At 34.4% G+C, this 12825-nt stretch overlaps 1 protein-coding gene across 2 annotated transcripts; it reads right to left on the bottom strand.

Annotated features, from left to right (window-relative positions):
- Positions 1 to 2082: 2082 nt before the first annotated feature.
- Positions 2083 to 12428, bottom strand: LOC126725653 (uncharacterized). Of its 2 annotated transcripts, XM_050430464.1 has the most exons (9): positions 12224 to 12428; positions 8057 to 8230; positions 7531 to 7610; positions 5542 to 5601; positions 5168 to 5395; positions 5031 to 5093; positions 2822 to 2890; positions 2585 to 2630; positions 2083 to 2492 (listed from the first exon to the last, which is right to left on the bottom strand). In XM_050430464.1, exons 1-9 carry the CDS (start codon positions 12231 to 12233, stop codon positions 2422 to 2424), a joined length of 801 nt encoding a protein of 266 aa, XP_050286421.1. In that variant the 5' UTR covers positions 12234 to 12428; the 3' UTR covers positions 2083 to 2421. The 2 variants fall into 2 exon arrangements, with proteins under 2 accessions (XP_050286421.1, XP_050286420.1); XM_050430463.1 differs by lacking the exon at positions 12224 to 12428 and having other exon boundaries at positions 8057 to 8261.
- Between the last annotated feature and the right edge of the window lie 397 nt (positions 12429 to 12825).

The raw sequence follows: 12825 nt of genomic DNA, 5'->3' as shown, positions 1-12825 counted from the left end.
CATTTCGAGAAGATGGAATGCCTTGCTATGAAGGAAAATCACATTCTGGTCACATATGGTGGGATATTTGTGATTGTGTTGAGCCAAAGTTTTACAGATATATTTTCCTGTGTGGAAATAGATATTTTCACAAATTCTGGTTTGAAATTTTGAAAAATGATGCTCATGAAGGAGAATGGATAAAGTATCCTACCACAGAACATCCAAGATTTGGTTGCAAAATTACTTCAGTGTGTTTAGTTGCTAAACTCAATTCCAAAAATGATATTCGTGCAGAAGGAATCCTTCACCCTACAGAGATACATTGGGTCACTAATCCAAATGGCATTCTCCACACACACATGGACACTTCTTAGGTATCTTGTTACCATGCTCTCACAATGACAAAATCCCTTAATAAGGGAATCTTATCTAAAATAGTACCAATTGATCCAAAAGCCTGTAGACAGCAATGGCCACATGAAAATCATTGGGAAATGTCCAATCCTCTTATGAGATATGATGACCCTTATTATCATAACCATGATCCAGATGTCAATGTGGATGTTGATGAAGAATGGTTCCAAGAAAAAGATGGATGGCTAGAAATTTTAAACACTAAGGAAAAAACAAAAACAAAAAGTCCCAAAAACGTCTTTAGGCATGCCACCCTTATCTTCAACAGTCAGAGATATTTACTCCTTTGACAGAATCATATCCGGATGAAGATTTCCAAGAAGCTTGGCCCCCTACTAAGTTTGACATTTGCCAACCCACTTTATCATTTGTCAGGTAGGACCTCTACTTCCCTGGACATTTGTCAACAAGGAGTCAGCCCCTACAGTCCTCTGTAAAAACCCATTGTGACCTGAATGTAAATCATTTCTGTGAATTATTGCCTATAAATAGGTCTCTTGTATCTTTGTAACAAGCAGAGTGGAGAAAGCTCTTGTAAGATGTCCCTCAATTCCTCTTATGTCTGATGTAAAAAAGTTGTTGAACCTAATAATACCTCTTAGTTTGTTGTATCTTGTTTTGTGTTCTATTCCATATTTTTATGTTATCTTTTATACGTTTTTAACAATTTATGTCATTAACCAGTTCCCATAATCTTCTTACACCATCTTCTGTTAATTCCTCTCTCTCTATATTAGTGAAATCTCAAGGGATAATGCTCTCAAAAAAGAAAATGGTCATATGACAATCTTCTATAGATTTTTTGGGAGTATAGTCCTCAGACCCTTCTTCTGCAGCTCCTAATGATATCCTTAATATGATAGAAAATCTTCCCCTAGAGATAAAAGACCAAATAAAGACCTTGACCTTAGAAGCCTAATCTAAAAGAATCATTAGAGTCCTCCATAATTATCTCAAAGACCATTGAGTTTTTGAAATTTGAGTTTCACATAAAATTGAGTTTCACAAACTTGAGTTTTAAAAAGGTGATAGATCCCTACATATTTCCAAAACAGTGGTAGATTATTAATTTTTTTGCTAAATAGTGGTAGTGGACCATTTTCACCAAATTTGCTACAATCTTTATGAATTTTAGGTTCTCTTATTTTGATTATAATTTTTTAGGCTTTATTGATTTAGGTTTACCAACAATGATTATGGACTAGTGGTACTTATAGTGGGTGGATGCTCTGGATTGTGTGAGGCTGTGAGCTAATTGCCTCATATGGTTTATTGAATGATTTTTTTCCCCTTGTTTTTATGCATTAAAGTAGAGAAAAGTAACCTAAATTATGTAGTAGCTAGATTGCTTTAATTCTAGAAAACAGGCAATCTCTAATTGTATTGGTAATAATAGACACTGCTACTAAAGATTATAATGCCTTTAATTTTCTTTTTGCCAATATAATACACGGATAATAAAAGGCTCATTATTTTAGCAACAAAAAATAAAAGATAAAAGGGTTCATTATAAGTATAAAATAAATCAGTCATATGCATAGCCAGTTTGTATAGGTTCATCAGAATTATGAACAAGATGCACCACTTGGTTCGATACGCAGCCATGAGAGGCTGAGTTCTGTGTCTAGTGTATGGAAATTACCTAAGCTTTTTGACAAATATATCAGAAAGTTGGAACATAAGACGGGAGAAAAAAGTTGAGACTTGATCTCACCAAACCTGAGATCTAACTCAACATTGGCTTCTTTGCAAAATTCAAAAGAATTTAAAAGAAAAAAAAATAAATTAAAAAATCTATGTGCTATGATTTCAACATATCTATTTTTCAATTCCACTTAGTAACAATTTTCAAAGCTCTTTGTCTTCAATGTAATCACTAAACCTGTATGCTGATCACACAATTGCAACGTGAAAGTTAAGGCATACCATCTTCAACTGAAAATGGTATAAACTTGAGGCATACAATGCTTGCGAAGTGTAACTGCAGAGCGTCACATTGAATGAACAAGAGAAAGTTTGGCCAAATCACTGAAGCTTCTTTATTCCAGGAAATGATGGAAGGATTGCAATCAAAGCATCACCATATCCAACAGGATCTGTAAAGCAAAGCAGACCAAATGAGAACATATGAAGTGAAATTTGCAGAAAAACCCAACAATGAAAAGACATCCAAAGACGCCAAACTCACCACCATCCTCTCGTAGAATCTTGATAACCTCCCCAGATACATCAGACTGGAGGAAAAAAAAAATGAAAAGTCAAAATAGAAACAAATAAATAAACAGGGACTTGCAAAGTAAATATTTGACATAAAGTGACAGGGAAGAGAAAGAATAGGTGGAAGAGGATGGGAAAAGTAGAAAAATCTTTTGCTCTCATTCAACACATCCACATACAATAAAAATATTCAAGTCAAAACCCAAACCTCAATTGGGAGCTCCCCGCCAAGCTGTTCAATATAGCAAAGCACTTGGCCCTCCTTCACAATTTGCTTCTGCAGAATAATAATGAGAATGTTATTAGTAGAGATCAGAGAACAATAAACTCATCATGACAAAAGTGTTCTAGCATTGCTCAAAGAACTTTAGTGGAAAACGGAATCAACTTGCGTTAGAGGGAAAGCAAGAGTGTTGTTTAAGAAGAAAGGTGCTGTGGTTGGGGCTGTTGGGCTTTTTTTTTTTTGGTTTAATGAATGAGACATTTTATTTCAAAAGATGTGGTTGTTTAAGGAGATGTTGTCGTAGCAATTATATGAATGCCAAATCAATTTATTTGATTGATATGTATACCTTAATAATCATAGGGTTGTGAACATATATAACTATAGATAACTGACTTCAAATTTTTTAGTGGCAAAAAAAATATTACACTTTTATAAGATCAGATTAACGTATGCATACATAAATACATACATACATATTTTGAGACTTGGGTATATATATGTTGAGACTTAGGGGCCGTAAGCCCAACTACCTAAACCTCTTTCATACATCCTCAATCATCACACACTACTGTATGTATGAAAGGATTTTCCAGAACTTAGGAGAGCCATGACCCCCTCTCACCCCATGTGGCTCCACCATTAGTTGCCACGACAGTGTCTGGCAGCTGGAGTGGTATTTGGGTGTTTGGTTCACAGTTTTGTGATTTGGGTGATTGGATCATCAGCTATAAAGCACGGGTGCGTTTCCGAATTCAAGTGTGGGTGTGGGTGCGAAACTCGAAAATTTTTAAAAAAGTAAGGTGCGGGTGCGGCAATTAAAAAATTATTAAAAATATTTTTATTTATATTTTCTATATATTACTAAGCATACTTTTCATATCATTGTGAATATATACCAACTTAAGAGATGATATATAGAATACAACCCACAAGTTTATTTTTATTATTATTTTTTACATAAATTTCGGCCATGATTTCAGCCAATTTCAGCTAATTTCGGAAGATATTGGCCGGTTTCGGTAAATTTCAGCCGGTTTCGGCCAATTTCGGCCAGAATCGGCCGGTTTAGTCTGATTTCGGCCGGAATCGGCTCGAATTGGAGCGTGTTAGTGTGTGTCGGCGCAAGGGTGAATCAGTGTGTCAGAGGAGCGTCACCGTGTCGCCACGAGTCCGGTGTGGGTGCAGCACCCATTTTGCCGCATCGGTGCTTCAGAGATCATCAGTGGCTGGCACTGACAGGTTTACGGGTGTTGCTACCTAGGGGTTGGCAGGTGGTGACTTGGTTTGCACATGAGGGCAACCCCCAAGGGCAGGGGATTTCATGACATTTCTGATTGGCTGTCTTGTCTTTCTAAGAAGTTGTTTAATAGCTGGCATGTTAATGCGTATGCATAATGAGTTGGTTTAGATCAATCCTAACCGACTGATTATGAATTACTTCTATATTAATAGATTAATCAATATATAATACTATCTCAAACCCAGTAAGAAAAAATTTCTAATGGCATATTTGTGCAAAATCCCTGTTATTTTTAGCATCCAAAAAGGCTGGTACAGAATTACAGCCTGGAATCTAAAACAAAACAGAACTAGTGTTGTGACAGTATCTAATTTGAAAAGCTGTCAAATCACAATATAGAACACTACAACATTCATTTCAATCTCCAAAAAAAACTATAAACAAGCAGCACCTGTCCATTGCCATTGGTCTTATATTTCCTAGGTATTGGTTTAAATGGGACTATATGACCTGATTCCCTAAATTTCCAAAGTTCACATGAAAGCAACTTCATTCTTATAACATAATACAGTGTATGCTTATCAATGGTCTTATAATGTAATGTAAGTTTAAAAAAATCAACGGAGTTTTTGAGTATTTCACCTATCAAAATAAATAAATAAGACATAGAATATGTGTTAGAAAATCAAGAGAGGAAAAACGAAGCAAAGCACCGCATAAGAAAACATAGACCAAATGAACTAATTCATCACTGAACCTAAAACATAACTATATTTTAAGGAAATCCTACTAAAAGCAAACATTATAAACAAGCAGTTGAAAGAAAAGACTCATTCCAATCAAGGAAAATGTTTGACTTCCCTGTGCTCTCAAAACAGCCCTATGTTTATACAGAGTACCACCGATGAGTTAATGCAATATTTTCCACACAAAAAAATTATAAACCAGTACCTCTTTGCACGGAGGCGGAGCACGCTTGCCCTTTATAGTTCTAGATCTCCTAAAAAAACCCACCTGCACCATTCATGCTTTTAGTTCCCAGAATTTACTGAGTAATTAGTATAGAAGCATAAATTTGTTAATATTACCCTTGGAGACTTAAGTATAGCCAAGCCTTCATCTGCAGCTTTTTCTAGAAGTGTCTGAATACCACCTGAAGAAGGTACTGGCTTGGAGATGACTAAAGATGTAGAAACAGAACCATTTTCAGGTGCTTCAGCAGTTGCACTTACACTGACAGGAGTAGGAATGTGGGAAGGTGGAGGTTCAATTTTCCCATTCAAGTCCCTCATCACATATAGCCGAAATCCATCAAGCTAACAATATGAGGGAAAGTAATAGAAAATATTAGAAAGAAAAAGATTTAGAATAAGGAGAAGATCGTCATCCCCTAGTAACAAAAGAAAATGAATTTTGAAATCATGCTTGCATTGCAGAACAACTTGCACTTCAAAATGTTTACCTTTAATTCAAACTCCGTAACTGAAGTTGTATCACATAGTGTTGTGAGCAGAGACTCTACCTGAAAATAAGATTTGACTGAGTAAATGATTGAACCTTTCCAAAAGGAATATATGTGTGAGCATGTATAGAGACAATCTGTGTGACTGCATTCATGCGATGGTAAAGAAATGTTTTGTCAAAATTCTCTGTTTCAGTGTTTCTTATAACATAAACAAATATCAGGTACGCTCTCTTGCACAAGCACAAAGAAGAAATGAAAACCACTAGCATTGGCACAATAAAAAATATGGACATTGGAATAATTTTGTGATTAGAATAATCTCAATTTACAATAGAATTGAGAAAAAAAATTGCGGAAACTATCTGTCAAAGCTTCCCTAATAATTGATTTATCCACAACAATTATATCACACTATAATTTAAGACAGTTTTTAACTTGAAGAACTAAAATAGCATATAGTTTTTGTCATACAACATACAAGTACATAATTTTCTCACAGACAGTGACAAAAATGGTATTCCACCTGCAGGGTGTAGGTATCAAACCAACAGTGTATATGTTGGCCGACTGGAATAACTCTAAAAGCTTTTTTTATATAAGTAAATTCAATTAAAAGGCACAAAAGGGGTGATACCCAGGAACACAGGATCTTTACAAAGGAGAACCAAAATAAAATAAATTATATTTAACATTCAAAATTCATCTTGTCAAGAAAAGCCGATAAATCTGATGAATCAGCATGGCTGATAGCTTGTTCCCACCTAAGCAGTAAAGCACAGACACAGATACAAGTATGGCACGATAAAACAATTTCTGAAAAATTAGGACATGACACAGCAGGAATATGTATATTAATTAATTATTAAATATATTTTTATTTATATTTTTTATCTATTAAGCATTTATTTTTCATACAATGTTAAACATATATCAATTTACGAGCAATAATGGATAGTAATATAATAAAATCCAAAAACCAAAATACACCCGGCCATGTCCCATCATATTTCAAAAAAAAAGGGCTGGGACAAGCCTGCAGCCGTATCCTAGAGGTGTCCACACATCCCAGAGGTGTCTGGTGTCCAACACGTGTTGGTCATGGACACGGCAGCTCAAATGAGTTTTCCGCACTTCCTAGGTTCCCACACATATAAGGATTTCAAAAGCCGAAAACTCCCATCCTTCAAAAGTTCTTGCATTCCTTTTTTTTTTTTTTTTTTCAAATGTTCCACATTAGACACATGGTGCCATCCTTCCAAATCCCTGATCTTGCTTTTTTCCAAACAAATCTTTCCTGCAAACCAAACCTTCAACTACAGTCCTCAGCCAAGCTCAGAGCTTTTTTTATTTTTATTTTTTGGTTCCACATCATTAAAGGGAGACTAGCTCTCCCCAACACACATCCCTAATAACAAACACCTATATACATTCAAAAGAGGATGCTTGTTGATTGCAAAGCATTTAATAATTTCCTAGATCACAACATAAATGCAGTGCATTTCATGATTAGAGGAAAAGCACTTAAAGAATGTGGGCATAATACATAGAGATGGTGGTCCAGACTTCTATAACCACTTAAAAAATGGAAAAATTGAAACATCCACCAGTCACAATGATGTGTTCACAGTTCAAAATTATTTTGATAAGAACTTTACCAAAAAAATAGAAAGAAAGAAATGAAAGAATTGATTATTTTCATTTTAATTACATGAAACAAAGAAGACACAACACTACAAGAATTGTGTATTTTCACTCAGATGCCAGTCAGCCATTTCTTTTTTTCTTTTCTTTTTTAATTGGTAAATTATACACAAACTCAGCGGGTTTTGAACCCATGACCTCACCCTATGATTCTCATGGGGGAAGACAATGCCATTTGAGATAGAGCTCATTTGCCAGCAAAACTATCAATGGTATAAACTATTGACAGTTTAGATTTAATAATATATAGAACTATTTAATTAAAATTATTAGCAAACTACTTACTTCAGATGAATTTGGAATGAGCTGATTTGTCAAACCAGAAATTTTAGTCTCTTCTGAATCATTCTCTACATTTCCAGAAGCTGTTGCATCAAACAATAAATTCTTGTTAACTGGACTGCACAAAAAGTCATGAGAATTTCTTTCATTCTAATTTTACTATAATGAAAGAGAAAGAAAAATAACTTGAAATATGTTCAAAACCCCGGGATCAAGTTCTTAGGCCATTTTCTTTCAAACTTAATTACAAGAGGGATTGCAGTCTATCAACAGCAGGAATCCCTGATGTACTAACGTTATGCATATATGATTTGCAAACACATTATGGATGGTGAATGATCCAAAAGTGTTGATGATTTGTAATACATGTCAAACTCTGGATTGCATCAAGAGTGTAAGAACTGATGGCTATAGAAAACAGATATGCCTGTGTTTATGTATAGATATACTTGCACATACAATATTTGTAAGAACAGGAGGATTAGCCGAAAAATGTAAGCGAACAAATCAATTGACAAAAAGCACCTACACTTGGTTACAATTTGTACGTTCTCTAACTGTTGTGAAACTCGTAATGTTACCCCTGCAAATTGTGGTGTCCTCCGCCCTGTCCAAGTTTTTATGCCATATTGTTTTAAAATACCAACTCTTGCTCTACCAAAGTCCAAGCTTGAAAATCTAATATTTAATGCTCCCAAGCTACCTGAAATAAGAACCATGTCACAAGTGACTAAAGTACAATATCTAAAAAAGAATTTCTTCATATTTTTTAAGCATTTTCCATGTATTTATTCATGTATCCGTATAATAGCAATAATATATAGCATCACCATGTCAAAAAAACAGAGTTGTTGACTTGAGAAATGGTGTAACTGACAAGTAAAGCACACATTTAATCCATATATCAAGAATAAGCACACATGGCTAGTCTTCTGAACCGCCTCGTAGTGGGTTGTAAGAAATTTACTCCAAACTGGTTTAAAGGAAATTTTCGTCCAAAGAAAATTTAAGGAAATTTCTTACTGTGTACCGCTAACTAAGTTGCAATGGTTGAATCTGAAGTGTGTATGTAACAAAATAAAGACTAGTATATTGAGGAAGTTTACTGCTCCCACTTAAGGCCAGGTCATGCTGTGGCTACAAAGGGGTGGCAAAAAAAAAAGGATAAAAAAGTGCTGCCTTTTATGCCTTTTATGCTTTGGATAAAAAATGGAAAAAACAAAGGCACGTACAAAGAAGAAGCTTGTAGCGTGGGTATTTTTGTCCAAATATTTTTGCCCCCTTTTCTCCCCAATTTGGGGAGATTGTGTTTTGGTGGGCTCAAGGAGAAAACTCCTGCACCCCACCAAAATTCAACCCCTTTTCCCCCTTAACCAAACAACCACAGACACCATTTTCTCCCCACTTTTCTCTCCCCTATTTTCCATCCTCCCTATAATCACCACAACCAAACAGGGCCTAAAATTTTTGCAGACATTAAACACTATATTGCTGTTTTTAAATGCTAGACCATGCTATAATCATATAAAACCCCAGTACTTTTTCAAAAACCTCCTCTACAATTCCTACCCCTTCCAGAATTCAACTAGCATACCCTGACTTTAGTTATTTAACATTCATAACAGTAACTCTATTTAAATTTTAAAACCCTAAATTAAGATTCTTACACATCCTTACCATTTGCTGCCAAACATAACATCAAAACTTCATTTTAGTGCTAAATTTGAAAAGATCACACATGATATCTGGAAGCAAAGTAAACTAGAGCGTTTTTATTGACATGTTAACTTCTAGTGAAACAGATATCATATTAAATTATTCAGAGAATATTCTTAAACAAATGCTAGCATCAACTGCAAAATACTGGGTGCAAGTGAAACCCAGAAAATGTATCAACATTATCAAAGCTACAATGCACAGATTACAAACAAAAATGTAAAATTCTGTCCAATGGACATCCTAAGTCACTTCTTGTAACTCAACAATTAAGCCATGTCAGTTAGTCACTTCCCTTTTCTTTTCTTTTTTTCTTTTTTTTCCCTTTTTTTTTATTGGTATGTTAAACGGCGAGTCTTGAACATGACCTCACCCTCCACCTTGCTCTTGTAAAAGAAGTATTTGCCTTTTCAGTTAACCCACTCAAATGCCAAATTGCAAGATGATCACATACTGGTCAAAATCGATGATGAAATTTTTTATTTCTTTAAGGTTGCAGATATGATGCAGTTTCATAAGCATTATCATTAAGGAAAAGTATTGAAGAAGGGTTAGTTAGGTAGGATCAGAATATTTGTTAGCAAAAGATGCTGGAGTTGTACATTAGCAACACCTGAAGAAAGGATTCATACAATGAACTTTCAAAGAAAAGATTTACATAAACAAGCTTTAAAGGCTAAGCCACACCAGTAACTACACTACACTGCATAAATCACCAGAATGAATTGGCCGGCATGAAGAAGTGAGGGATAGAGAGACTTGTGGCATTTAATGTTACTAGGGCAGTAAAGCACACATGTAGGATGTGAAAATTTTACTCTTCCGTCAAGGGTAACAAGAAGTAAATGCTTATGCTTATACCAAAGCATAAGCAAACTTTTAAGTTTATGATAAGTTTTTTATGTTTCTTTTTTCTTTTCTTTTTTTGGGTTGGGGGGTGGGGGGTGGTATGTTACACATGTACTTGGTGAGTCTTGAACACACAACCTCACCCTCCACCTTGCTTTTAAAAGGGCAGAAGATGCCATTGAAGCTAGAGCTAATTGGCATTGAAGTTGAAGACTCATTGATCCTTTATCCAATACACTTCTCATTGTAATCGTTTTTTTTTTTTTAATATAAGTAATTTATTAAAAAAAAAAAAGCACAATAAGTAATAATATTATTGCACAAGGGAAGCTAATGCCAAATCACCCTTAATAACCAATGGTAAGCCTTGGCGGCTTGACCTCAAACTTCCAACTCTTTAACAAGGACCATAACATCCTATATAACCAATCACTACAGATGTTTGAACAGAAAAATAAGTCAATAAAAGAGAGAAATGATTTCGGTTCCCAACCCAGCTCTGCCCTTGTAACCATGGGAAAAAAATTACAAATGGACCATCCAACAAAAGTATTCAGAATAGCATCTCTATATAGACATGTGATAGGCTTAAAAGCCACAACATGGACTTCGAGCCATATGCATCATAATTATTAGGATTCAATCATTCACCAAGACTACATCAAGCTATTACAGGGCAGAAACTTGCTATAGTAGAAGTTAAGTAACAACTTTATCCAGCAATTACAAGGCAGAAACTTGCTATAGTAATAGCTAGGTAAAGACTGTTATTTTCTATATACATAATGATTTCATGACTCCTAATTTAAATCTTAATTTATGGTTTACAGTAGTTTGTATATGGGATGATTAAAACTCATACAAATGCTAAATTCTATATGATAATTTCATCTCTTTCAAAGCTAATGAAAATTTGATAATCAATGTGTGACTTCAATTCTTCTTAGCAGTGTGATCACACATTTCTTTTCTACTAGTCCTTCTTCTTCTGCCTTTTTTATCCATTTTCTGTCAATCCACACTTAAATTTTAAAGAAACCTATATCAACAGTTGTCCTTTATTGGACTAAAATCTATTCATCCCTCAATTACTCTAATTGACAATCACAAAATTGATTGAGACATCAAATTCGAAGCCTAACAAAGAGATTCCACACTAACACTGAAGTTACACGAGTAAAACCACACTGGTACCATTCAGAAATTCATACATTATTATTACTTTAAATTGGTTTATTCACTGAAGTTAATTTCAGTGCTGTACATTTCATCTGTTCAAATAGAATCTACCTGCTTTTTGTTTATACAAATCCCTCACTCCAACCCAAAAAAAAAAATCCCTACATTCAAAAAGTAAAGGAACCAAAAAAAGAAAAAGAAACTTAATAGACTAATGACCATTATCAACCAATGTTCAGAATAATAAAAAATCAAATCTTTTCATCAGAAAAAAAATAAAAATAAAAACAAAAAGGGTAAATTGCAAATTATGCTTCTAAAGTTTGGGAGTGATTGGATTTTACCCCTTGAAGTTTCAGAATTTAGATTCTACCCCAGAAGTTTGTGGTATTTGAATTTTACATCCTGCTGTTTCAAAACTTGAATTTTATCCCCTATAGATTGCCTGGATTTTACCTCCCTAAATTCTGAAATTTTAGGATATAAAATCCAAATACTCCCAAAATATAGGAGTTAAAATCTAAATTTTGAAACATTAGGGTGTAAAATCTAAACATCACCAAAACTTCAGGGGTAAAATCTAAATTCTAAAACTTTAGTGGTAAAATCCAATCAAACCAAACTTTAGGGGCTTAATTTCCAATTTACCCGAACAAAAAACCAATCAAAGCAACAATAATAGTCATGCATGGCTATCATTACTTATAACTTCCACTGATCACAAATTCAATAACATTAATAAACAAATCCCAGAAACCCAGGCACCACAATCTCTCAAACAAAACCAAAAAAAAAAAAAAAGCATTGACTTTTGAAATACCCACTTCCCCAAATGCAAAGATGATGAACTAAAAAGCCAAAAAAATACACACACACACAATATGAAACCAAATATACAAGTAAAGCATATTGTCATTGGGGCTGAGTGAGAGAGAGAGAGAGAGAGACTCACAGGAAGCCATTGGAATCTCTGAGACTTGGGAGACCAGAGGAAAAATATAGAGATGGGGTTGGGTTCAAAGTATAAACTAACAAAAGTTATCGAAACCCAGAAGCCAAATTGCGTTGTTTGAAATGCAGAGTGATACGTGTGAAGAGAAGGACACCGGGCTGTTTAAACTTTAAACCCCAATACCAATAATATGACAAGTTGACAACTGATTTCGCCACAAAACAAATTACTCCACCTTGGTTCTTTTGGGCCCCCGGCTTTGTTTTCTTCTTCTTCTTTTTTTTCTTTTTTTCTTTTTTTTAAGTTTTTTTTTTTATATATTTTATCCATTTAAAAAAGGATAAAGCAGTATGTGTCACATAGAGATAGTCCAATGCATAATAAGGATGCACTTGGTACTAGATTAAAAAACTAATTTTATTTATTTATTTAGTGCACGTTTGGATACATGTTTTTTTTTCCATGTTTGCATCCCATGTGTTTTGTATGGGTCTTGTGTACCGTTCACAGGACCCATAAATACTTTTTTCCAGTAAAAACAACTTTAAAACTAAGTCCTATAGCACTATTTATATATTTAAAAATTATTTTACTATAATGTT

Source organism: Quercus robur, chromosome 5 (assembly GCF_932294415.1).
Source record: "Quercus robur chromosome 5, dhQueRobu3.1, whole genome shotgun sequence".
Classification (NCBI taxonomy): Eukaryota; Viridiplantae; Streptophyta; class Magnoliopsida; order Fagales; family Fagaceae; genus Quercus; species Quercus robur.
Note: the sequence above shows the minus strand (reverse complement) of the source record. Positions and strands in the feature narration are given on the sequence as shown.